Source organism: Mauremys mutica, chromosome 4 (assembly GCF_020497125.1).
Source record: "Mauremys mutica isolate MM-2020 ecotype Southern chromosome 4, ASM2049712v1, whole genome shotgun sequence".
Lineage (NCBI taxonomy): Eukaryota > Metazoa > Chordata > Testudines > Geoemydidae > Mauremys > Mauremys mutica.
In genome coordinates, this window is record NC_059075.1 from 154,986,342 (window position 1) to 155,014,101 (window position 27,760).

The window sequence follows — 27,760 nt, forward strand, 5'->3', positions numbered from 1 at the left end:
TGCAGTTTCCAGGATACCCTTGGGACGGGTGACAATCTGAGCTCAAATCCCTGCTCACCTGCTGTGACCGATATCGCGGCAGCCTGAGGGACTCTTGCTTCAACTTCAGACAGGTCTCTCTGGCCGTGGGAACCAGCATGGAAACGCTAAAGACCCTAACTTTGAGTTGGAGCAGATGATACGAGCCTAATAAATGGTCACCTCCCTCTGCCTCATTGCGAGTTCTATGCACATGGGGGTTTCTGGCTCACTTGCGGGGAGGGGGACACATCTGGATTTGCTTCAGAGTGATTCATGCCAAAGTCCCAGTGCTGGTTATGCAGCTCCTCGGTCTTTGGGAATGTCTACACTGCACGCTAAGCCCGGGTGTTACTCCCCACTCCGGGGTGCCACCCGAGGTACTGGGGTACCACTGAGCCCGCCTGTTCCACCAGCTTACACTGTCCTGCTGCGCCAGACCCTCAAGCCTCCTCCAGCGCACACACAGGTAGGGCCACACCCAGCTGCAGAAAGACACAGACACTGAGATCGGCTCTGCGTGGGAAGACTCAGCTAGGGAATTGTATTGTCTTTCTCTGCACAGAGAACTGTACAGCGTAAGCTCATGGAATTCACCCCCTCCCTCAATGTGGAGGAAGATATGCACAGATTTCCCCCCGCTCCCCGAGTTATGAATTCCAGAAACTGGTTTTCGAGAAAGCAAAAACAAGTTTATTAATTACAAAGGATAGAGTTTAAGTGATTATAAGGGATAGCAAACAGATCAAAGCAGATTATTTAACAAATAGAACAAGCACATAAACTAAGCTTAATACAGTAAAGAAACTGGTTACAAATAGAAATGTCTCACCCTAAATGTTGTTTTAGGTATTTCTTTCACAGGCCAGACACCTTTTCCAGTCTGGGCTCGGCTGTTCTCTCCCACTTTTGTCTTTGTTTCTTAGATGTTTCCAGCAGTCACCGTGGGCAGGGATTCAGTGAAGAGTGAAGACTGATTACATTATTCCCTTGTCTTAAATAAGTTGTACATATGGCAGGAACCCTTTGTTTGCCAGTGTGGTTCCCCTCCACCCCCAGTGGAAAAATACTGGTATTCTATCATGGAATCCAGTACCAGGTGACTTAATCACATGACCCTGCACTGTCAAAGCAGCCATGAGTCAAAGGTTGTTTCTAGCATCCCAGGAAGCTTCTCAGGAAGGTGGGAGATTAGCATCTTCAAAGTCCTATTGCTCCTCCTAATGACCCATCCAGGCTGATTGCTTTCTGTCCGGTGAGTATTCCTCAGGTGTAAACCCACTTATAATTGCTACATAGTCAATATTCCTAACTTCAGATACAGAAATGATACTTGCATCCAAATAGGATAATCATATTCAGCAAATCATAACCTTTCCAATGATATCTCACAAGATCCATCTTGCATAAAATACATCTTCAATACGCTATAATCATATTATAACCATTTTTTTATGAAGACTATGGGGTGTAGCGTCAACATTTTATTAACATTTTTATCAATTACCTGGAAGAAAAAATGATTGATAAAGATCGCAGATGACACAAATTTGGGGGAGTGGTAAATAAGGAAGAGAACAGATCATTGATTCAGATGGATGTGGATCACATGGTAAACTGGGTGCAAGCCAACACTATGAGAATGATTAAAGGATTAGAAAACCTGCCTGAGAGTGAGAGAGTGAAAGGGGGTTCCAAAGAGGATGGACCTAGACTTCTCAGTGGTAGCAGATGACAGAACAAGGAGCAATGGTCTCAAATTGCAGTGGGGGAGGTTTAGGTTGGATATTAGGAAAAACTTTTTCACTGGGAGAGTGGTGAAGCACTGGAATGGGTTCCCTAGGGAGGTAGTGGAATCTCCATCCTTAGAGGTTTTTAAGGTTAGGCTTGACAAAGCCCTGGCTGGGATGATTTAGTTGGGGATTGGTCCTGCTTTGAGCAGGGGGTTGGACTAGATACCTCCTGAGGTCCCTTCCAACCCTGAGAGTCTATGATTCTATGAATCAAGGAGCTCAGTCTATTTAGTCTATGAATCAAGGAGCTCACCTTAAGAAGGTGAAGGGGTGACTTCACCCCAGTCTATAAATACCCACATGGGGAACACATATTTAATAATGGGCTCGTCAGTCAGGCGGATTCAAGTGCTGCAACTTGATGCTAGACAAATTCAGATTGGAAATAAATTGCACATTTTTCACAGTGAGAGTAATTAACTTTTGGAACAACATACCCAGGGTTGTGGTAGGTTCTCCCTCACTGACATTTTTTAAAGCAAGATCGGTGTTTTTTTCTAAAATCTCTGCTCTATAAGTTAATTGGGAGCAGTTCTCTGGCCTGTGTTATACCAGGGGTGCGACTGATCACAATGGTGCCTGCTCACCTTAGAATCTATGAACCCGCTCATGCTAATCTTCTTCCCATTACAACCTTAGCTGTACCATGGCACTGTCCTTGGCCAGCAGTTCTTGGCACATTCGGCTGATAATAAAACAGCGAAATGAAAACCTTGATCATTGCACTTTTTGGTTGGTTTCCAGGACATCCATACTGGGGAAATTCCGGATAGAGCAGAACGAAAACAGTCGCACCCTGTTTGAGTGCAGAATTTAGCTGCACTTAGTTCCTTGAGTAGCTCATTGTGGGATCGGTCACAACTGTTCTCTCTAGATCTGGGAAGGGTGGAGGCAGAAGTCTTGTCTATAAAAATCTGCTCTGCCACATTCGTTCCCCATCTGGGCTTTGGTCGGAGCGATGGATCCAGCTGGGTTTGGCCAAGACAGGATCAGGCGAGGATGGATCATGGGGCATGTTTGCTCCCTCCTGGCCACGGCACTGCTGGCGATGAGCCTGGTGCAGGGTGAGTGTGGGATGGAGTGGAGCTGGGAGACGGGGCCCTACCTCCCATGGGGAGGGGAGAGAGATACTGGCTTGGGGAGAAGGGAACTGGGCTAGTGAATAACAGGAGGATCCAACACCTTCACGCTTCATAGATACCCCTCCCATCTAGCCCCTATTTCTGCATTCACTCCTGAGCCACCCCATTCAGATCAATGAGGATTGTTAACTCTGGAACCTAGAGATGGTGAGTTGAATAGCGACACTACTAAGACTTTTAGCTGTTGCTGTGGATAGCAGGGCTGCTTCAGGAGAGTGGGTGTGTAGTAGTAGGATTTTATGGTTGTATGTGACCCTTTTTAAATAGCAGGAAGGAATGGCCTAATGTGCCATTGGTAAAAATGAATGAGCCAGAATTTGTGTCTGGGCTGATTTCAAGGCAGTAACAGACCTTTTAAGGTCACCACTTTGTTGTAGCATTTTAAAATAAGTAAAGGAATGGAATTATTGTTGCTGGTTTTTTGCATTGCAACTTCATGTTTTTGTATAAAATGTTTTGTGTAATTTAGTTTTGTTTTGTGTGAATGAGGAATGTGCGTGTTAAGACATAAGCGTAAAGGCCATTACTGGACCGAATGTTCTAGGAAGGAACCAAAAAACAGACGCAGGGGTGCCAGGAGGCTGCAACACACCCCTATTGGAATGTCAAAAAAGGGCAAATCAACAACTCTGAAAATGAGACAGGCACCTATCAAGGGGGACAAAATAGCTGTAATCAAACCCAGCCTGGAATAACTCCCTAAAAAACTTTATTTAAAAAAACAAAAAAATAAAAAGAACAATTTAAAAACCAAGCACTCATCAAACAACAATTGATGACAGCATCATGGTGCAAAACTCATTGGTCCCAATGAAGAAAAATCACTATGTAAACAGGGTGCCTTGCCATAAAACTTTGGGTTCGTCCTGCCAAGACTTCCCTGGAGCATCGTGTCGTGACCGACAGAACCCGGTTCCTCCCTACCCATGATCAACTTCGCTGGCCACTAGATTGATCCGGACTCTGGACTGGTAACCATAATATCAACTGGTGAGATAGAGTGTGTGTGTGGTGTGATTCAATGCATATGCTAATTGTATCTTCAATCAACGTGGTGTATTGCCTTTTCCCCTGAAAAAGATCCTGTGTGCTTCTTACAAGCATAACATTTTTGCTGGAGAATTACGAAAGGGCGAAGACATGCACTGTAATTGTTGAAAATACTGCTAAATACTGCTAACAGGTATTCCATACGTAACAAGTGATCGATCATTCAGGTGTGCACACCCCGAGTCATAGACGTGCTGGGCAATAGGGGGAGCATTACAGTCCTCACTCCGACCCGGCTGGCGGGGAAAACTATACAAATAAGATCTATACAAACTGTCTAGGTATATCCACCCCTGGTCGTAGAGGTGCCAGGCCCTCAGGGGGAGAATCAGAGTCCTCGCTCCTACTCATCTGTCAGGGAAAATTGCCTAGGTGAATATACCCTCAGTCATAGCAGACTCGAGCCCCAAAGGTAGGGGGATTAGCGTTCCCCCGTCCGGCTCTGTCAGGCAGAGTTGTTAGTGGGTATAGACTGTGTTATGTAAGTCCCAGCACAAACGTGGGCAAATGAGTAGATTTCTGTAGGACCTCACTCTGAAGGATATAGGAGTGTGGGATAGTGTTGTGATTTCACAATTTAAAAAAAAATGGTTAAGAAAAGGGACCAGGAGGGGTGGAGGCTAATTAAGGAGCCCACCCTCCTGGCTAAATTGGGAGCGGAACAAAGCCCGTGTCCATGAAAAGGGACGGCTCAGCGAGGAAAGCAGGATCGGGCCCAGACGAGCAGGCAGGCAACAGATAAAGAGACTGGGAAACAAGCTGGTGGCCCAGAGGGCCTAATGGCAGGAGTAAGAAAAGGAGGAAGTGCAGGCAGATCCCTGAAACGATACTGGGAATGGAAATAGCTGAATCAATAAAGGTGCCGGTTTAAAAAAATAAGCAAGTAATTTCTTAAAAAAAAAATAAGATGTTACCTCTGAAGAGGCTGGAGGGAATTGAGCAGTTCAACTTCGTACAGATATTTAAAAAAAAAGGATTATACAAAAATGTCTTGGTTTCTTTGCAGCCATTCTGCAGGGAAAATGGGCCCTTTTCCGAAGGATTGTCTGTAAATAAGCCAGGCAAAAAGGCAATCTGCTTTGAATCATTTAACTATGAACATGTTAGTCGAATTTGCTAAAAAAACACAAGGGGTTTCAATTGGAACTGAACTGCCCCCAAATGTATCCACATGTAATCTAGGTACAGCTGTGTACAAGGATATTGTGTAAATATGTGGAGTGTTTAGAACCTAAACCAACACTCCTGGCTTGTAAAACTCTGCTTTGTATATTTAAAATAAATTGGTTTTTGTTTTGTTTTTAAATAATGCCACTAACGAAGTCACCCTTTAACTCCCCTGTGTGGCCAGTGCTAAAGGCAGACGGCCAATCCTGGCGTTTAACAATTGATTATAGAAGAATCAATAAGGGCACCATCCCTATGGCCCTATTGTGGCTGATATGACACAGGTCGTACAAAAAGTGCAAGCCGCATCTACATATTTCTCAGTTATTGATTTTGCCAACTGTTTCTTTGCCATCCCCCTACATCGGGACTCACAAGATCGGTTTGCCTGTACAATAAAGGAGCAACAATGGACCTGTTGTCGGTTGCCCCAGGGATATCACAACAGCCTGGCTATTGCCCACCGGCATGTTGTTGATTTGCTACACCAGTTGAGTCCACAAGAAAGGCCTTTTGTGTTTTCATATGTAAATGACATTTTAATATTTAGGGAAACTGAGGCACAAACTCAAACACTAACAGAAAATATTTTGGCACTAATTCAGGAAACAGAGTTCAAAGTAGCCTTAGACAAGGCTCAGCTGATGCTACCTCACGTTACATACCTGAGCATGGTCGTTGAACAAAAAAAAAGAACGGGTAAATCAAAGGAAGGTAAGGGCACTGGTAAAAATGCGGCCCCCAACTGACGCCCACTCTTTAAAAGTTCTACTAAAAGAATTACATTTTTTTAGACCACAAATTAAAAAATACGCTGCCATTAACTTAGAAGAAGAAGAAGTCATTCAGGGACATCTAGACCATGGATTGGCCCAGCATGCCGAGCTCCACACAATTGATCAGGTTTTAAGGCAATATGAAAATTCCCCACGGCCTGTGTATATTTATGCTGGCAGTGATTTTTGTGTGAAGGGGATACAGTTTTGGATACGTGATTGGCATAGGAATGGGTAAAAAGCAGCAAATAAAAAGAATATTGTATATTCATAGGAATGGAAATAAATTTACCAGTGGGTAGCAAAGAACCCTAAACAGTTAAAGGTGCGACATGTAATGGCACACAGTAAAGGAACGGGTTTGGAGGCCACCTGGCATAATTGGGTAGATACAATAGCCTGACAGCATGACATAGATAGATGGTTACAACTGGTATCTATCTATCTATCTATCTATCTATCTATCTATCTGTGCTAACACATCTAAGCCAACTAAACGCACTACAAACCTCCCTAACCAAGTTAAAAAAAAATAGAAAATCAGGAGTTACTTAATATTGTCCATCAGTTTATGCATAAAAAATGGAAGGGAGTTTAAAAAGGGTAAAGCAAATAGCAAAATAAAAGTGTATAAAAATAATGTTAAAATATGAGTGCGAAATTGTGTGCGATGCTTGCTGGAGGATTCTCTGCACCTTGAGGTCTTCAAACCACGATTTGAGGACTTCAATAACTCAGACATAGGTCAGAGGTTTGTTACAGGAGTGGGTGGGTGAGATTCTGTGGCCTGCCTTGTGCAGGAGGTCAGACTAGATGACCATAATGGTCCCTTCTAACCTTAAGTCTATGAATCTATGAAACCCATGATGCACCAACAAAGGCTTGAGCCATGGCACAGGGTTCAAATTAATGTTATTAATAAATTGCCAAAAGGAAGAATTCCAGAATTTATTGGTAATAATTAATTCCTTTTTAGGATGGGCGGAGGCAGTTCCTACTAAAAATAACAGCACCAGGGTGGTAGCCAAAAAGTTCTTTAATAAGCTAGTATGTAAATATGGCACCCCTGAAATAATCAATTCTGACAATGGGGGAAAAAATCTTTACGATAATAATACAAGTCTTGGGAATGGAACAAAAGCTCCATATACCACACCGGCCTCAGTCCTCAGGCCAAGCAGAGCGCATGAATTGCACTATGAAGGAAGCGCTCCAAAAGGTAGTAAATCACACACAAAAAAACCTGGCTGAATAAACTGCCTCTGACTTTGGCTGACATCCGCAGCAGTAATAAACTAAAAACAAAAATTCAACCCTTTCAAATTCTGTTTGGACGTCCAATGTGCCTAATAATTAATCCTAGTTACCTGGAAAAAAAAAAGCTGCTCTAATATAACCCAGCACAATTATTTTCAATGGCTCAAACAGTTACAAAAAAATAAAACCACCCTCCAGCATAGGGTTAATCAGACACATAAACAATAAAATTCAGAAACAAAAGCCCACAAAAGCAGCCCTGTAAGAAACAGGGAACCAGGTTGTGTACCTTAAAATAAAAAAAATGGGTCACTCACTGGAATCAAAACGGATAGGCCCTAACCCCATAGTGGACCGCCTCAGCCCATTGGTATAGAGTATTAAAAAATAAAAATAAAAAACCCCAAGTGGGAACACGTTTCACAAATTAAATTGTTTACATACATAATAATGTTTAAATTCTTTGCAGAAAAATATCCGAGGGGGAGCCGTGTTAGTCTGGATCTGTAAAAAGCGACAGAGAGTCCTGTGGCACCTTATTTCTGTTAGTCTATAAGGTGCCACAGGACTCTGTCGCTTTTAGAAAAGGACATCCCAGAACCTGAGCACGAGGCGCTGCTTAACCACCACAATTTTAATCCACAGAAAATGAGACTCCGGTGTAAGGTCTGGCTTCACCTGCTTCAGGGAACTTTTAGTGCCCAGATAATTAGAGCAATTATGGGAGAAGATGTAGCCGTCCTTATAAGCCGATATTTAAGGAATAATTCACTCCCCGCCAACCAATCATGGATTCCTACCCGTAATCAGGCAATCCTCATGGAATGGTATAATAAAAACGCTAGCCAAATCTTAAAACTCTTAAAAAATACCAATATGTATGCAAAAAAAAAAAATGGAACTAAAAGTTCACCTTATAAACACTACAAAAATACCAAACCACTGAAAAACAGGGGTTAAAATAAAAGGTCTTTCTGGGAATATCACCTGGAATTCCAGACGCTCACAATTACCATGTCAGTAAAATAAGCCTGTTAAGACAGGAACAATGCTAGCAGTTATTGTGGGATACTATCCAATATCCCATGGTACATTGAACCTATGGTTCCCGGACACGTGCACCAAAACCTGGACCAAAAACTATGCATTCAAAAAGGTTCCCCAATTAAAATAAAAAATAGACAAAATTGTTTGTGACTCAAAGTGATCCAGTAAAAGTCTCATTAAATCCACTATTAGTAAAAATAAAACCTGGTATAAATTGGACTCAGTTAAACGTGTCTAAAGTAAAACCTAAATGTTCACCCTCTGCCCTTCCTATTATAACAACCTAAATAATAACACATCAACCCTCCAATGGCCAAGCAAAACAAAATGTAGTTAACACCATATTAAAAAAAATGGTTTTAAAGCAAAAATTATAAATACTATAGACCTAAAGGTAATTCAAAATAAGTTACGTTCCTTGTCACAACTGCAAGATAGTCTCATTCACAAGCAGGTAAATACTACTACAAATTTGGTACGAATAAGTCTAAAAAACCTAAAAGCAACATAAAATACGTGGCGGTGGCTAAACGCCACCTCTTGGCTGCTCTATAAACAACAAAAATAAAAAATAAAACTGCCTTGGCCATAAAATGTACTAAAATGCAAATTCTTAGTTGAGTACCACTTAAACACAAAATATTTTGGGTCATATCTGGGAATGTTCGGGTGTTAACACGTCTTTTAAAACAACAAAAAAGGTCCTTGTTTAACACCTACAAATATAAATGGATGCAATATGTTTCCAGCATGGTTAAGCCTGATTTGTTATTAGGTGAAGTATTGTTAAAATTGCTCACCAACAGTCTGTAAAAACGAAAATATAAAAAGTAAGCCCACTCTCAAAATTGACCATGGAATCCTTTTGGCTACCCCGGATTATGGGTCAGTGGGCTAAAAAAAAATTAAAATTATTGGATACCTAAGTGCGTATGAAGTAAAGCTCTCAAAAATGGATGTGCTTGTCCCTACCTGTCACCACAAAACCATGCAGGAAAAACACATCATTGGAAATGTGTATAAAACAAACTAAAAAACGTGACACGTGGTTTGTACAATGAACAATGCGCATGTGTTACATCCTGGGAAACAGTATTTTAGGAGGATGCAAGTATTAGCCAACCCCCAATAAATAAATGTAAATATAATGCCCGTGTATTATAAACTAACAATCACACGTACTATTTACCAAAAATTAAAAACTCACAAAGCACTGTAATCGACACCCCGGTTAATTTCTGTTACCCTTGCCCTAAATGAGCATGATCTAACTAATCACTTGTCAAAACCAAAGGTGACTCAGATTTTACAACAAATACAAAAAAATATTTAAAAAGCCTGTCATTCAAATATTACATGCAAATAAAGACATGCTAAAAATTGCTAAATCTAAAAAACCCCACTGGTACGACGTTTTTATAGGCTGGTCCCTGACCTCTAAGGGCATATAGTCTATTATGTTTCACCCATTACTAGTTGTGTTAATATTGTCCTGTGTTTGCTTGTTAGAAATGTGTTATATGTGGTGTTACACAAAAAAAAAAAGTTTGTTAAATTAAAACAACAAGCTCAAATTGACTCTCAGTATATTGCTATAAAACTGTTTAATAAAATATGACCCACTCAAGAATTCTACATGTAGTAGTAGGATTTTATGTTTGTATTTATTTTATCCTTTTTAAATAGCAGAAAGGAATGGCCTAATGTGCCATTGGTAAAAATGAATGAGTCAGAATCTGTGTCTGGGCTGATTTCAAGGCAGTAACAGACCTTTTAGGGTCACCACTTCGTTGTAGGCTTAGCATTTTAAAATAAGTAAAAGAATGGAATGATAGTTGTTTGTTTGCATTGCAACTTGATGTGCTTGTTTAAAATGTTGTGTAAATTAGTTTTGGTTTGTGTGTGAATAAGGAATGTGTGTGCAAAGAAAGGCCGTCACCAGACCAGATGTTCTAGGAAGGAACCGAAAAACTGACGCAGGGGCGTCAGGAGACTGCAATACGCCCCTACTGAAATGTCAAAAAAGGTCAAATTAAGAACTCTGAAATTGAGACAGGCACCTAGCAATGGGGACAAAATAGCTGTAATCAAACCCAGTGTAAAATAACTCCCTAAAAACTTAATAAAAAAACCAAAATAATAATAATAATAAAAAAACAAGCACTCATCAAACAACAATTGATGACAGCATCACGGTGCAAAACTCATCGGTCCCAATGAAGAAAAATCACTATGTAAACAGGGTCTCTTGCCATAAAACTTTGGGTTCGTCCTGCCAAGACTTCCCCGGAGCATCGTGTCGCGACCGACGGACCCCGGCGCCTCCCTACCCGTGATCAACCTAGCTGGCCACTAGATTGATCCGAATTCTGGACTGGTAACTATAACATCGACTAGCAAAACAGTGTGTGTGTGGTGCAATTAAATGCATATGCAAATTGTTGTATCTTCAACAAACGTGGCTGTAGTAGGTTGAAGGCAGGGTACCTTGCCAGCTGGATCCGGGAAGGGCCAGTCCACCTCACTCGGTCCCTGGACTTCGCTTGCTGTGTGCGTGGGAGAAATCAGCGAGGCCTGTCAAAGTATGGCTCCAGCCTGCACTCAGACGGCGCTGCAATAGTCAGTCAGCCTAGGCCCTGGTGCAGGGCGGGGCAGCAAGCAGAGTCACTTGGCTCCAGCCTGCATGCGGGTGGAGCAGCAAATATTCACATAGTCCAGGCTCTGGTTCAGGGCGGTAAACAAAGTTGCTCTGCTCCAACCTGCCCTCAGAGTCAGTTAACTCAGGCCTTCACTCGGCTGGCCTGAGAGAGGGGGAGACTGTCGCCCACAGCTTGGGTGGCAAGGGGGACGCAGGTCCTCCCACTCCACTGCGTCCCGGCCCAGGGCCCTGAGGGTGGTGGAGGGGTCTGCCACCGCGTCAGCGGGGATCCAAGCCGCAACACGCTGACTCACCCTCTGCCAGCGTTGCAGCCAGACAGGGGTCTACCACCCCTGGGCCACTTCCACGCTCCCCCTCCCAGGGTGACTGCTGATCCGGTGAGGTGAGGTGATCGGCGGGGGCCTCAGTTGCCAGCAGTAGCTCTGCTGGGCTTGGGCAATCGGAGGTCCGGGCCAGTCATCTCTCTCCTGCGGGGCCGGGACATCCAGGGGTCCGGGTTGTCCGGGCCAGTCGTCTCTCTCCTGCGGGGCCGGGACATCCAGGGGTCCGGGTTGTCCGGGCCAGTCGTCTCTCTCCTGCGGGGCCGGGACATCCAGGGGTCCGGGTTGTCCGGGCCAGTCGTCTCTCTCCTGCGGGGCCAGGACATCCAGGGGTCCAGGTTGTCTGGGCCAGTCGTCTGTCTCCTGCGGGGCCAGGACATCCAGGGGTCCGGGTTGTCTGGGCCAGTCGTCTGTCTCCTGCGGGGCTGGGACATCCAGGGGTCCGGGTTGTCTGGGCCAGTCGTCTCTCTCCTGCGGGGCCGGGACATCCAGGGGTCCGGGTTGTCTGGGCCGGTCGTCTCTCTCCTGTGGGGCCGGGTCATCCAGGGGTCTGGGTTGTCTGGGCCAGTCGTCTCTCTCCTGTGGGGCGGGGCATCCAGGGGTCCGGGTTGTCTGGGCCAGTCGTCTCTCTCCTGTGGGGCTGGGACATCCAGGGGTCCGGGTTGTCTGGGCCAGTCGTCTGTCTCCTGCGGGGCTGGGACATCCAGGGGTCCGGGTTGTCTGGGCCAGTCGTCTGTCTCCTGCGGGGCCGGGACATCCAGGGGTCCAGGTTGTCTGGGTCAGTCGTCTGTCTCCTGCGGGGCCGGGACATCCAGGGGTCCGGGTTGTCTGGGCCAGTCGTCTCTCTCCTGTGGGGCGGGGCATCCAGGGGTCCGGGTTGTCTGGGCCAGTCGTCTCTCTCCTGTGGGGCTGGGACATCCAGGGGTCTGGGTTGTCTGGGCCAGTCGTCTGTCTCCTGCGGGGCTGGGACATCCAGGGGTCCGGGTTGTCTGGGCCAGTCGTCTCTCTTCTGCGGGGCTGGGACATCCAGGGGTCTGGGTTGTCTGGGCCAGTCGTCTCTCTCCTGCGGGGCTGGGACATCCAGGGGTCCGGGTTGTCCGGGCCAGTCATCTCTCTCCTGCGGGGCCGGGTCATCCAGGCCTCCAGGCGGTCTGCACTCTGCAGGCCTGCTGCCACCTCCCAGCGCGAGAGCTCAGGGGAAGCATCTGCTCCCTCCAGTGGCTGGCGCCCGACTGAGCTTCCGGGTCCCGCCTTTATACTTCCGGCCCCGCCCCTTGGCTACCAGGGGGTGGAGCTAGGGGGTAGGGCTCCACCCATGAGGGGGTGGAGCCACCCTCTTCCGCTGTGTCTGGGGCCAGACAGTCAACCTCACTACAGTGTATTGCCTTTTCCCCTGAGAAAATCCCATGTGTTTCTTATAAGCGTAACAGGTGGAGCCTCAGAACTGTGGGTGAAGCTATTGGCACCCATTCCCCCGGACACATCGTGTCAGACACCAGGAATGACTGTATAACCTCCCTCCCCCACAGACACACAGTAATGTCTTTCTTTTCTCTTTGTTTGCTCCACAGGTGCTCCAGCAAGTCAGAATCAGGCAGGTAAGACACCCACAGTAACATGTGAGGTTTATCTGCCATGGTCATTTGGAATAAGGATTAGGTTGAGTTTTTAAACGATACCTCACATGGCTAACTTTGTGCAGAGATGATTACAATAGCAGACCCAGGGGTATATTCTGTCATAATGTCTAAGTACTGGTGGTTAATGAGAGGTTTGTGAGGGGAAAGCTGCGAGCGGTGGGGAGGGGGTGCTGTTTCCACAGAGGCAGTGGATCGCTGCGCATTGCGGGTGTGCAGAAGACGGGGGACTGGGCGCTGGAGTGTAACTGAGTCGGGTGTGTAAATTGCTGCCTGCAGAGGGATAGAGCAGGGCTCACGGAGCGCCTGGGGTGCCAGCAGCTGGTGGCTGGGAGAGTTGCCCCTGGTGGGCACAGCAAGGGCTCCCTCCTGCTGGGAGAAGGGGGTAGTGGTGCAACCGGGACACTGTGGATCACCCTGAAAAGTGTCACAGTGCTCGTGGGAGTTGGAATGACACAGGCATAGGCGGCAGGTTCGTATAATTTTTGGTGGGGCCCAAAATGGTGGGGCCCCCCCCGCTCTCACCCTGTAAGCTGATATAAAATGAAGCTACAATGCGTCAGCACCACAAGATTACAAGGGTCAATTAAAAGTGGAAAGTCAGAAGCAGCACTTGCCTATTAATACCTAATATACAGTATTAAATTTTGTTGCACCTGTTGTGACAAAGTGGGAATGTTCTTAATGTTTTCTCTGAATACTGTGTGGGTGCCTCAGTTTCCCCTGCAAAGTGCCAACTGACGGTGTTGGGGACAAAGAGATCAGGTGGCCTCCTTGTCCGGAAGAGACACAAAGGCCAGATGGGGGAGTGTCAGTTTGGAGCTGGCTGGGGAAATCGGGAGAGGCCCAGAACTTGGGTCTGGGCTCCCCACCCCCCAAGATGGACCTGACTGAGGGGTCCTGTTTTCTGTACTTACAAGCTCTGTTTTAGACTGTATCCCTGTCATCTAATAAACCTTCTGTTTTACTGTCTGGCTGAGAGTCACATCTGACTGCGGAGTTGGGGTGCACGGACCTCTGGTTGCCCCAGGACCTGCCTGGGCAGACTCGCTGCGGAAAGTGCACAGTGTGGAAGGGCATGCTGAATGCTCCGAGGTCAGACCCAGGAAGGTGCAAGCTTCTTGCCCTGGAGACAGTATGCTCAGAGAGGAGGCTCCCCCAGAGTCCTGACTGGCTTTGTATGGAGTTGTTCCAAAGCATCCCAGCATCCCCTTCCACACCATGCGCTTCCCGGAAGTCTGCACAGGCACTGACACTCCCTCCTCTGGCCTTTGTCTCTTTTCCAAGCATTAGGAGGCCACCTGATCTCTTTGTTCTCCAACACCTTCAGTTGGCACCTTGCAGGAGAGTGGCCCAGGCCATCAGTTGCCTGGAGACAGGGTGTCAGCCATTCTCTGTGCAGACAGCATCACACTGGCCCTCTAGGGCTTTACAACAATCACACCCCCTTATCCCACCATCTAGATCCTTAAGAAATGCATTGGGGAAACTGAGGCACACAGACAGTATTCAGAGAAAACACCTGTATACGACCAGTTACATACTTTGAAGGGTGTAAAATAATCAAATATTGTGCTAAATACAATGGTACTCCAAACTGACCACCAAATTTAAGTTGCATGTTTTTCCCCTCAGGTGAGGGTTCTGGGGTGGGGCTGGGGATGAGGGGTTCACAGTGCAGGAGCGTGCTCGGTGCTGGGGGTGCAGGCTTTGGGGTGAGGCAGGGCTGAGGATGAGGAACTTGGGGTGCAGACAGGCTGCCCCAGGGCTAGGGCCAGAGAGGACTCCCCATCACCACCACTGGCAGCAGCAAGCTCCAGGGGAGGGTCTCCTCCTGCCCCCCATGACACACACACTCTGCACATGCTCCTAGAGCCCTTCTCAGGTCCAGAAAGCTCACTCCCCTCCCCTATGATGGGTACTGGGGGGGGGGCACAGGTGGCCTTCCATGTTGCTGCCCCTCACCATAACTTCACTGTGGATGGGGGATGGGGCTGCCCCTTGCCCAGCATGGGGCAGAAGTGGGGTAGGCAGGGTGGTGGCTGGCTATGGGGTGGGGGAGCAGGGTGTCATAAAATTCACCCAAGCCCCAGCTGCTCAGGTCTAGGAAGCCTCCCTCTCCCATCCCTCCTGTGGCGGGTGGGTTGGTGGGTGCTGGGGGAGGGGGCATTGCCTTCACATGTGGCTTCCTGCCTCCCCTGTGCAGCCTGCTGTGCCTCACTGGGGGGCTGGGACTGGGGCTGGGGCAGGGGGGGAATCATAGGGTCAAACACTCAAACATAATAAAAAATCATAGGGTCAAACACTCACGGAAGCCCCAACTGCTGCTAAGGTGAATGATGTCTGTCTCCTGGCCCGTTTGTGTCTCCTCCAGGTAAGGGGAGGGGAGGGGAGGGGAGGGGAGGCGAGGCCCCCTCCACTCCCCTCCCCCTCCTGAGTGCTTCAGCAGTCGTTAGCACATTCCTCTTACGCCCGTCTCCGCCACTCCGGATTCGGGGATCTGAACCCGACTCCCTTTCGATCGGTCGTTAGCACATTCCTCTTATGCTAATGCTTAGCACATTCCTCTTATGCTAATGCTGCAGCCCTTAGGCTACGGCACCAGCAGCAAAGGAGAGAGAGAAAGACATGCTGTGCGCTCTTTACATTCAGGCAGGAAAACTCTGGGGAGGGGGAAAAATCTAATATTTTCAAATATTGGTGGAGCAGAGCCCCTGATTATGAATATTCCTGGGGCTTTAGCTCCAAGAGCCCATATAAGTTGGCGCCCATGGACACAGGCAAGGTCCCACAGCACCATACCAGTGTTCCCTGCCCTGGAGATGTGGAAACAGACTGTGGCTGGAAACCAGGACTCCTGGGTTCTTTCCCTGGCTCTGGGAAGGGAAGGATTTGCTCTCTTACCTTCAGGGCATGCTGATAATTATTTACACTCTCCCCACTTTAGCTCCCTTGCCCAGCGATAATATATTTCCCTGCTTTTCTTCCCAGTCTCTGGCAAGCAGTTGGTCTCAGGGCGCATCTTCGGCGGTCAAGATGCCAAGGCCGGGGCCTGGCCCTGGCAGGTCAGCGTGCAGATAAACGGCTTCCACATCTGCGGCGGTTCGCTCATCTCCGAGAGCTGGGTGGTGTCAGCAGCTCATTGCTTCGCTCAGTGAGTACCCCAGGCAGGGCAGAGACAGTGACTGCAGCTGTTCTGGAGAAATTCCCTTTTCCTATTCACTGGCTTCCTGTTGCACAGTGTGGTGGTGTGGCTGTTCCCCAGCCGCTCCACCCCAGAGCCGGCTGTATCTCAGCACTAGGGGAGCTGTCCTTGTGAGGCATTGCTGGGCGGCTTTTCCCTAATCAGATTTTCTTGCATCCAGGTCTGGAGCCAGTGCATCGTATCGGGTACAGCTGGGTGAAAACCAGATTTTCGGTCAGAACCGCCTCCATGCGTTCGCACTGGTGAAGCGGATCATCCTCCATCCCAGTTATAACAATGTCACTCACCAGGCCAACATCGCCCTGGTGGAGCTGAAGAATCCGATTGCATTCACGGCCGCCATCAGCCCCGTGGGTCTCCTTGACACCTCCGTCCATGTGCCTGCTGGGGACGCCTGCTGGGTGACGGGCTGGGGGTACATTTCCCCACAAAGTGAGTAAGACTTGTACCTCTTAAGAGGGAGGGAAGGGTATGAAAAGGACCCAGCACCAAATGAAGGTTACAGGTTGGGAGAAGCCAGTGTCATATGTACACAGACAGACTGTGAGTTATAGAGTTACATGGTTAAACAGTCACCAGTACAGCTATATCCAGTGATGAGCTGCCAATTTTTTAACAACGGGTTCCCTCCTCCCTCCAAAATTTTAACAACGGGTTCCCTCCTTCCCCCCCCTCCGTGGGGGGGGTCGTGCCCCATCCAACCCCTCATGTTCCTTAACACACACACTCCGAGACCCCTGACCCATCCCCCCCTTCCCTGTCCCCTGACTGCCCCTTGCCGCCCCACCCAACCCCTCCTCTCATTCTCAATGGCCCCCCAGAACCCCTACCCCATACAACTACCCCTTCTCTCTGTCCCTGAGTGCCCCCACCACCTCATCCAACCCTGCTCTTTCCTGACTGCTCCCCGGGACCCTTGCCCCCATTCAATCCCCCTTTTCCCTGCCCTCTGACTGCCCTGACCCCTATCCACCCCCCCACAACCCACCCCCTCCCTGCCCCCTTACCACACTGCCTGGGGACCGGGTCCACTCTGCCAGAACCACGACCGGCGCCACTCGGCCCGACTCCCCGGGCCGGGCCGGCGCCGGGGCCCGGCCGCTCGGCCCGACTCCCCGGGCCGGCGCTGGACTGGAGGGAGCCGCGGTCTGGGACCGGGAGCTGCTGAGCCAGCCGCACCTCCCCTCCCCCTCCGCGCCCCAGCTTACCTGCTGGCTGCCTCCATGCTGCTTGTTCAGGCTTCCCGCGAACATCTGATTCGCGGGAAGCAGGGGAGGGGGAGGAGAAGGGGGCGGAGCAGGAGAGGAGAGGGCGGGAACTTTTGTTAAATTTAGCAGCCCTTAACAAGCGGTTCTAAAATGGTTGCTAAATTTAACAATGGGTTCCCGCGAACCCGTGCGAACCCGCTGCAGCTCACCCCTGGCTATATCGTTATTCAGCCATGGTTTTATGGTTGTACAATTACAGGTATATGGTGCAGTTATGATGGAGATCTGTGATGCGGTTCCCTCTCCGCTTGTGGTGCCCCTTGCTGGTCTCTCTGGGGATTAGCTCAGCCTTTCAGCTACTCCCTGCTCAGTGGTCTCTGCCCTCATCTTCTCTCCGTATGCGACCTCTCTCAGCACTGCTGCTTCCAGTCCATGGCTTCGCCCTACGGCCAGGTCACTGAGTTTGTCCACCTTTGAGGGAAATCACAGTCTTTCTGCACCAGCTGTCTGTCTGGCATCTCCAGTGCCCCGAGTCACTGTCCTACCAGCTGCCCTGCTCCCTCTTGCTAGCTACCTACCTGGCTTTCTTCAGTCCCCGCCTCTTCCTGTCCAGGATAGCCTGTTCCTCATCAATTACATAAGAGCAGCAATACTGGGTCAGACCAAAGGTCCATCTAGCCCAGTGTCCTGTCTTCCGACAGTGGCCAGTGCCAGGTGCCTTAGAGGGAATGAACAGAACAGGGAATCATCAAGTGATCCATCCCCTGTCGCCCGTTCCCAGCTTCTGGCAAACAGAGGCTAGGGACACCATCCCTGCCCAGCTTGGCTAATAGCCATTGATGGACCCGTCCTCCATGAACTTATCCAGTTCTTTTTTGAACCCTGTTATAGTCTTGGACTTCACAGCATCCTCTGGCAAAGAGTTCCACTGGTTGACTCTGTGTTGTGAGAAGAAATACGTCCTTTGGTTTGTTTTAAACCTGCTGCCTATTCATTTCATTTGGTGACCCCTAGTTCTTGTGTTATGAGAAGGAGTAAATAACACTGCCTTATTTACTTTCTCCATAACAGTCATGATTTTATACACCTCTATCATATCCCCCCTTAGTTGCCTCTTTTCAAGCTGAAAAGTTTCAGTTTTATTAATCTCTCCTCACACGGCAGTTGTTCCATACCCCTAATCATTTTTGTTGTCCTTTTCTGAAACTTTTCCAATTCCAATTTTTTTTTTGAGATGGGCGACCACATGTGCACGCAGTATTCAAGATGTGGGTGTACCAGGGATTTATATAGAGGCAATATGATCTTTTCTGTCCTATTATCTATCCCTTTTCTAATGATGCCCAATATTCTGTTAATTTTTTTCACTCCCGCTGCATATTGAGTGGATGTTTTCAGAGAACTATCCACAATGGTTCCAGATCTCTTTCTGGAGTGGTAACAGCCAATTTTGACCCCATCATTTTATATGTATAGTTGGGATTATGTTTCCAATGTGCATTACTTTGCATTTGTCAACATTGAATTTCATCTGCCATTTTGTTGCCCAGTCACCCAGTGTTGTGAGATCCTTTTGTTACACTTCGCAGTCTGCTTTGGACTTAACTATCTTGAATAGTTTTGTATCATCTGCAAATTTTGTCACCTCACTGTTTACCCCCTTTTCCAGATCATTTATGAACACGTTGAATAGGACTGGTCCCATACAGACCCCTGGGGGACACCGCTATTGACCTCTCCCCATTTTGAAAACTTACCATTTATTACTACCCTTTGTTTCCCCCTCTTATCCCATCACAGTTTACTTTTCTTAAGTACTTATCAAATATAAGTACTTTCTGAAAATATAAGTACATTATAACTACTGGATCACCCTTGTTCACATGCTTGTTGACCCCTTTGCAGAAGTCTAGTAGATTGGTGAGGTAGGATTTCCCTTTTCAAAAACCATGTTGAGTCTTCCCCCAAAAATTGTGATCATCTCTCTGTCTGACAATTCTATTCTTTACTATAGTTTCAATCAATTTTCTTGGTGCTGACATTAGGCTTACCAGCCTGTAATTGTCAGGATCGCCTCTGGAGTCTTTTAAAAAAAATGGCATCACATTAGCTATCCTCCAGTCATCTGGTACAGAAGCTGATTTACATACCACAGTCAATAGTTTTGCAATTTCACATTTGGGTTCCTTCAGAACTTTTGGGTGAATTCCATCTGATCCTGGTGACGTATTACTGTTTAATTTGTAATTAGCTCCCTGGCTTGCAGCCTAATTGGTAGCATGGGCCCATCTGGCCACCCCCAGCTCTTGCCGGGCAACTCTGGCGTGCACACCCCATCACGAAGTGTATAAAACCATGAATGGTGTGGAGAAAATGAATGGGGAAGCGCTCTTTACCCCTTCACGTAACACAAGAACCAGGGATCAGCCAATGACGTTAATAGGCAGCAGGTTAAAAAGAAACAGGAAATACTTCTACACAACACACAATTCAGCAGCGGAACTCAACCCCAGAAGCTGGGACTGGACAAAAGGGATGGATCACTTAATAATTTGCCCTGCTCTGTTCATTCGCTCTGAACTCCACCAGCCACTGTCGGAAGACAGTATACTGGGCTAGATGGGCCATTGGTCTGACCCGGTACGGCCGCTCTTATGGTTAAACAGCCATGGTTGTACTGTTACACAGTTATATAGTTGTAGCTTGTTACCAGATGTGCCCCTTACTTTGGGGTACGCTCATTTATTAGCATTAATCTCCTGGGGAGGTGGGAGGGTTCTGTAATTCTATCAATGTGCTGCTTGTGTCACTTGTGTGTTCATACGGAGCTCTGCTTCTCCTGTCTGCAAGTTCCCTCCCAATGGAGCTACCCTGCAGGACCTGGGTTCCCCTGGGCTGGGTTCTTCCAGCCCCAGAACTGGATGAACACACACACACTGACAGAGCAAGTCTGAGTGGACCGGGTCAATCAGCACTCTCAAGCTGACCCCCTTATATGTCCCTGGACTCAATGGGCTGGGCCAAGCAGCACTTTCAAGCTGCCACCCTTATATGCCACAGGTTCAGCACTTCCCTATCCCCACTTTCACATTACAATTGTACTGGCAGGAACCCACTGGATGAGCAACCCCCACAGGATTTTTGGGCGCTGCCGGGATCTTTAGCCTAGGTACAAGAAGCGTTGCTGCAGAGTGAACGGGGAAGGTAAAACCACAAAAGAGTAAAGTTCAGAGAGAGAGAGAGAAGGCAGCAACCAGCTTAACCATAAAAGTTATTTATTGAATAATAATGATAACGACACAAGGACGGTTAAACAAACATAACAGTTAAATTATTAAAGGTTAATACCTGAGGTAGAAAAGAAAACACAGAGAGAGAGAGGGCTCACCCACTCCACGAGGCTTGAACCGGTCGGGGTTCCCAGGTGCTGATGGTAGTTCAGGCTCCTGAGCGCTGGAGCCAGGCAGAGACCCCAGCATGAGCAGTCAGGAGAAGATGGAGTCCCAGTGGAACCGATGCAGAGTTTGGGTCTATGCATCAGAACCCTGACTTGGGCATAGGTGGGGGGTTTTTGTAGAGAAAATACAATGGTTGAAGGGAGAACACTAGATTTGTTTATGGGTAAACTGATGACTCCAGGGTTTTCTTTAGGCTAGACAATAGGAGCTGATCACTCTTCGCTGTGGGTGGTGGTTTCTTCCAGGGAGCTCACAATGCAAGTAGGCTGCTTCAGTACTTTGGATATCAATCAAGGATTCATTACTAGAATTGGTCTGATAACTGCTGAGCTGGGTGTGTGCAGGCAGGTTCACTAATATCTGGAGCAGAGATCCCCCATGATGCACTGCTTCCCTGCTTTTCTGGTCCCAGAGTTCAATGAGGTTCTCTGCTCTCCATTCTGTATGCTAATAGAGATGTCTCCCTGTCCCATCTTTTATGCAGATGAGGCTAGGGGAGTGGCCTCTGTTCTCCATTCTGTATGCTAATGGAGATGTCTTAACCGTGTCACCCTTGTCAGGAGGGGTCTAGGCGTGTCTCCCAACAGCCTTCACTGCTCTTTGCAAATCTTTTCTCTGATTGGTTTTGGATCAAGCCGAGCTGGGGGCGGGAGGGGGGTGTCTTTCATGAGTCAGACAGGCTGGATACTGCGTCCTGGCTCCCCAAGAACACAGAGGTGACTGGTATCAAGCTGAACAGTTATACAGGCATCATTATAAACAGGTCTGGAATGATTAGTGTATAAGTCAATGCTGATTTCACTCTACATACACAAACCAACAAAAAACATTTCTATTGGAAATAATCGAAATTAATAGATAGGTAAAGAATAATGAGGTTTGAGAACTTATTAGAGTTTGATTGAAGGCCATTTACTTTGTATTTTTTGACATGGGATTTTGATAATTTGTGTTTTAATGGTTATAAATCTTTAATTCTTTGACTCTCAGCCGCTACTGGCATTAAATAATTATTGCCTGACCACTCCCCCCATAATAAATAAAAATGAAAAAAGCTTAACCCCATCATTTTGCACAACTGTGAACATTTTAATTGATGAAAATCAAAAAGCTCTTAACAATAATTATAATTTGGTGGATAATATTTTTATTTATGTTATGGGGGATTTAATTCCTGGCACAATGAACAGATGTGCATGTTTGAGGTGTGTGTGTGTGTCCTAATATGGGTTTCCAACCACTGCTCTTGGTGTAGTTGGCACCTGTATATTTACTGATGCCGGCTGAAGACCAACAGGAAGCAGCGTCCAAGTCAGCCAAGCAGCTGGCACCAAGCAGTTTTAAATTACACACTTAGTTGGAGCACTGGCCTGAATCTGAGCAGCATCTGCTCAGAGAACCAAATCAGGGCAAATTGTTGTGTAAGCAAAGGGCAGAATTTTCAAATGCATCTACAGGCCACGGTGTCAAAGGGATTTAGGCACTTAAAGCACAGCCAGGCTCCTAATGGGGTATTCAAGCATAGCCATGCAGGTAAGGTGCCTAATTCCCTTTGATGCGCCATTAGAGTTTTGTTGCAAAGCTCCAGCTTTTGTAGTTGCCTCAGAGCTTTCCAGAATCCCACTGGGTGCCTTTCTGTGTCCACAGGTGCCCAACTCCCTTTGACAATCTGGCCCCAAGTGTCTAAAATAAGACTTAAGCTCCTAAATCAGTTCAGGGATGAAAAGATGAACAGAGCAACCCCTAAAATATGGGTTATTGCCTTTAGCAGGTGTTAAAGTTGGCCAACTGCACCCCACAACCCACTCTACTCCCAGTCTGGGGCTAGAACCCAGGAGACCAGCCCCCTGCTCTAACCACCTAGGCACCACTCCTCTCTCAGAGCTGGGAACTTCTTCTAGACCCTTAATGTGACAGCTTTTTATGTGATTTCCACTCATGCCAGGTGAGTCACCCAGCCCTCGGGCCTTTCATTTCAGCGAATTCTTCCGTAGCGGAGACGCTGCAGGAGCTGGAGGTGCTCACCGTAAACACCACGATCTGCAACGATCACATCCGGGAAGCATTAAAAATGCCTGAGGGCGACAACCCCGTCAAAGAGGACATGATGTGTGCCGGGCCCAAAGCAGGCTATAAAGGCTTTGCTTGGGTGAGATTCTCTAGACTCTGACTGCGATTGGGAGACCCCCTTTGTGCTGGGCAATACACAGACCCCCCCGCCCCCAAAAAAGATCAGGGTTCCCTTTCTGCTGGGTGGTGCACAACCCCCCACCAATAGTGACGACCCTGTTCTTCCTGGCCCATTGTCCCTGTTGGTGCAGTGCTGTGTCAGGGGGACCCACCAAACAGTGGGCCTGGATGGAGGAGCTGAACCCTGACTTCACTCCCCAGTGTCTAGACAAGACAGACACCCCTTGGCTTGAGGACGTGACCATAGAGTATAAAGTCAGCAGGGTTCGTCCATTCAGTCTGACCTCCTGGATACCCTGGACCGCAGCTGTACCCGGTTACCCCTTCCCTGAGCCCAGGGGCTTGCGTCAGGGTAAAGCATCTCCCAGAAAGGCAGCCAGTGGGGATGTGAAGCCATCAAGAGATGGAGAATCCACCACGGCCCTTGTGGACGATGGAGACTGGATCCCTCCCCTCCAACTGCATTTCTTTCCCACTCTCTAGGGTGATGACGGGGGACCCCTGGTGTGTAAGAAGGACGGGACCTGGTACCTTGCTGGGGTTGCGAGCTGGTTCCTGACGACGACAGTGAATGGGGTAACCAAAGTTGTCCCCGGTTATCCTGGGGTCTACAACCGCCTGAATGCCCACAACGATTGGATCAAGGCGAACGTGCCTGGTGTGACTTTCATTCCAAACAGTGCGACTCCAACTGGGGCTGGTCCCTCTGCCACCATCCTCAGGGTCCTTCTCCTCACTGTGTTTCTGTGGCTGACCCTGTGACCCCCCCCTTCCTAGATTGGGTCCCCATCCTACACCAGCCCTTCCTCGCCCTTGGTGCAGAGAGACCATGTCACCTGTGACACTAGGCTCCAGTAATCACACCCTACACACTATTGTAACAATCTTTGTGAGGTATCATTTGAAAACTAAAAATTGTCTGGTCTTTCATATCCTTGTGTGATGTATGTACGCAAGTGGTATTAATGGTCACTAAAATGTGTTCAAACCAGGTGTAGCAGGGGAGTTATTAAATAGGTCTATCTCAAAGAAAGGACTGTGTGTTTACCTCCATTTCCATACAAGCAGCACGCAGACCCAGCAAATTAACAAGGGGTGGAGGCAAACCTCACACTGACAAGTAGGGGAGAAGACAGCCTTGGGGTCGGGCTGGGTTTTACTTTTCCAAAGTATCGTTTGCAAATATTTACTGGGCTATAAAAACAGGGAGGCTGAGATAAGCAACTGAGTAAACTGATTGCATATGATATTCCTGCATTAGGAGCGTGTACGGAGCGAGGTCTTTTCTGCGAGCTAATGACATGCTGGTGATGAATGTCATTGTGAAATGTCTGTAGTAACACTATGGGGGAATTATGGACACACATTGATACTGTCTTTGAAAATGTGTGGCCAGACAAAGGAAGGAACAGTTCCTGCCCAGATGAAGGTGGGAGCTATTTACCTTTCTTTTAGGTAAATTAAGCCTGGTGGGATGAAAACAATGCAGCAGGGGGACGGGAAGCCCCAGGAAGGTAGAACACCCTGAGGCCGTCCTGCCTCTTGAAACAAGCTTGTTGAACTTTGGGAGATATAAGCCAGGTGAGAAGCCATCTTTGGCCTCCATCACTACACTCTGTGGCAGGGCCCCTCCTCCGTCTGGCCGGCATCAGCACTTCCCCCTGCAGTAAATCAGCCCCTCTCTGCACAGTGTTTGTCCGCCCCCTCGGTGGCTATTGATCAGTCGTCTCTGGCTAGGCCTGAGGCAGGCCCAAGCAGCGTCCTCCGCCAGACAAAAGAAACAAATTCACAAACACAAAATAAAGGGGGACCCCTTTCCCTGCCCCCTGGCTGGGGGGTGTTGTCCTGTTGTTGACCCCAGGGTGTCAGCCCTTTCCCTAGACAGGCACTTAGTTTGGTTGTTTCTCCTGCTGGGAGGAGAGCAGCCTCTCACCCTGGAGCAGCCAATCTCCCAGCCGCCACTGGTGTCCCTAGCTGAGCGGAGGTACCTCCTTCTCAGCTTATAGGGAAAAGGGCCTTTCTCATTCTAGGGCTAACATACCTGCCATCCACCGCCCTCCTGCTGGGCTGAGTCCTTGGGGAGCGGGGTCCTCCCTCTGTCATGCAGGTGAGCTGTGCTCGCCTTGCTACCCAAGAAGGGGGTCCTCCGTGACCTTCAGAACTGGCACCCCGTCTTGTTCCTCAGCTCGGATTACAAAGTCATAGCGAAGGGCATCTCGCTGCACCTGGGGTCCATGCTGGCAGACGTGGTCCATCCAGACCAGAGAGACACCGTCCTGGGCTGTTCTATCTTTAATAATCTTTATTTGGTCCGGGTCCTCTTGGAGCTTGGGTGTAGGGATGGTCTGTTGTTCACTCTCCTGTCCCTGGACCAGGAGAAGGTGTTTGGCAGGATGGATCACAGGTATCTCCTGGGCACTCTGTGGGCGTTAGGCTTCAGGTCCCAGTTTGTGGGTTTTCTCCAGGTGCTGTACACCTCCGCGGAGGGTTTGGTCTGGCTCAACAGGACCCTGACTGAGCTGGTCAGCTTCGGGCAAGGAGTACGTCAGGGCTGTCCACTGTCAGGCCAGCTGTATTCTCTGGCGATCGAGCCCTTCCTCTGTCTCCTCTGTCGGAGGCTGACGGGGTTGGTGCTCTGTGAGCTGGAGTTGTGGCTGGTCCTGTCGGTGTCCCCCGACGATGTGCTCCTCGTGGTCCAGGACCCGGGCGACCTAGTGGGAGTGGAGGCCTGCCAGGCCATCTACTCAGAGTCCTCCTTCGCCCAGTCAACTGGGTCAAGAGCTCTGGCCTGACGGTGGAGGATGGGTGGCAGACGAGCTCCCTCCCACCCGTGCCTCAAGCCATTCAGTAGAGCAGGGGTCTGCTGCTCTATCTCGGTGTTTCCTTTCCGCCACGCATCTGTCTCCATTGGAGCACTGGCAGGATTTGGAGGACAGGGTGTGTGAGCAGCTGCAGAGGTAGACAGGACTGCTCCGGTGCCTTTCCCTGGTTCTGTCCATGCTCTGGCACTGGCTGAACACCCTGAGCCCAGCTCTGGGTATCCTGGCCAGGTTCCAGAAGGAAGTTCTGGAGTTTTTCTGGCCGGGCTGCACTGGGTCTCTGCGGGGGTTTTGAGTCTTCCCCTGGAGGAGGGAGGGCAGGGCCTGGTCTGCCTCCACATCCAGGTCCATGTCTTCCATCTCCAAGCCCTGCAGAGACTCCTTTATGGTGCAGGTAGTCCGGTGTGGAGCACGTTGGCGCACGCCTTCCTGTGCCTCCTCCGAGGGCTCCGATACGACCGGCAGCTCTTTTTTCTCCACCCGAGGGGTCTGCCGCGAGCCCTGTCCGAGCTGCTGGTCTTCTACCGGGACCTCCTCCAGACTTGGAAGCTGCTATCAGCAACTAGGGCCCATGGCAGCCACCGAGGGGGCGGATCTCCTCGCAGAGCCTCTGCTACGCAACCCCCAGCTCGGTGTGCAGGGGGCGGAGTCCCTCTCGGTGCGCCAGCGCTCGGTCCTGGCAGGAGTCACCAGAATCGGAGGCCTCTTGGACGACGACCTGGGAGCCTGGGTGGATCCCCTGGTGCTCGCTCGGCGCATGGTGATCTCCACCCTTCCTAGTCCCCGGAGTCTTCTTCAGGAGGTGAGGGCAGCCTTATGCCCACTGTTCGGGTTTACCTCCAGCTCCCTCCCTACCCCACACCCGGGCCCTCTGGATCTCTTCCCCTATGAGCCCTATGAGCCCCCCTCCCTGGCGGCGGGGGGGGGGCGGGGAACAGCTGTGCATATCTCTCTATCGGTGTCAAGTATCAGAGGGGTAGCCGTGTTAGTCTGGTTCTGTAAAAGCAGCAAAGAATCCTGTGGCACCTTATAGACTAACAGACATTTTGGTGTTATACAGGGCGGACAATTTATGAGTTTACCCCGTATAAGCTTTATACAGGGTAAAACAGATTTATTTGGGGGTTTTGGACCCCACTGGGAGCTGGGTATCTGAGTGCTGGTGACAGGAGCACTGCTCAAGCTGTTTTCAGTTAAGCCTGAAGCTTGTGAGGGACGTGGTTCAGGCTTGGATCTGTGTCTGCAGCAGGCCAGCGTGTCTGGCTCAAACAAGGCAGGGTTCTGGAGTCCCAAGCTGGCAGGGAAAACGGGCTGAGAGGTAGTCTCGGCACATCGGGTGGCAGTCCCAAGGGGGTCTCTGTGACCCAACCCGTCAAAGGCACTTCGATACCTGTAGGAAGATTTCTCATGCCTTGTTGGAGAAGGTCTATGTATGGGACATGGTCCAGTGCCGAGCAAAGATAAAGGAGCTGAGGCAGGCCTACCAGGAGGCAAGGGAGGCAAACCGTTGCTCTGGTGCTGTCCTGAAGACCTTTCACTTCTATAAGGAGTTGGACGCCATCCTTGGCAGTGACCCCACCTCCCCCACCAAGAGCCCTGTAGCTCCTACAGTGCAGCTGGAGGCACTGGACAGTGGACTTAACCCAGAGGATGAAGTCGTGGACAAAGAGGTCGGGTTTGAGGACAATGTGGAGCACACAGCAGGGTTGTCTGGTGGTGCAGTGGTCTAGCCAGTCCCAGCAGTCCAACTCTGGTGCAGATGATGCAGAAGAGGAGGGCTCTGGTAAGCGATCTTTTTAAGTCAATGCTGCTCAGTTATCTGTGAAGCAGAGCAGTCCTTTGCTCTGCATATTGTAGAAATGGGTGAAGAGATAGAAATGTGCAAGACTAGCCGTGTTTGATGGTGCTCCGCATTCCCTTGGGCAGCTAAGCAGTGGGGCAGAACAGTGTGTTGATGCACACCGAGATTGCACGGGAACCCTCCAGAGAGCGCTCTAAGAAACGTTCTTGGAGG

The 27,760-nt window shown here is 49.0% G+C and overlaps 1 protein-coding gene across 1 annotated transcript; it reads left to right on the top strand.

Annotated features, from left to right (window-relative positions):
• The first annotated feature begins 2,582 nt into the window (after nucleotides 1-2,582).
• LOC123368197 (serine protease 27-like) lies at nucleotides 2,583-23,960 on the top strand. The gene is made up of 6 exons (XM_045012778.1): nucleotides 2,583-2,875; nucleotides 12,801-12,827; nucleotides 15,858-16,020; nucleotides 16,232-16,503; nucleotides 22,717-22,886; nucleotides 23,411-23,960. Exons 1-6 carry the CDS (start codon nucleotides 2,770-2,772, stop codon nucleotides 23,687-23,689), a joined length of 1,017 nt encoding a protein of 338 aa, XP_044868713.1. The 5' UTR covers nucleotides 2,583-2,769; the 3' UTR covers nucleotides 23,690-23,960.
• Nucleotides 23,961-27,760: the final 3,800 nt, after the last annotated feature.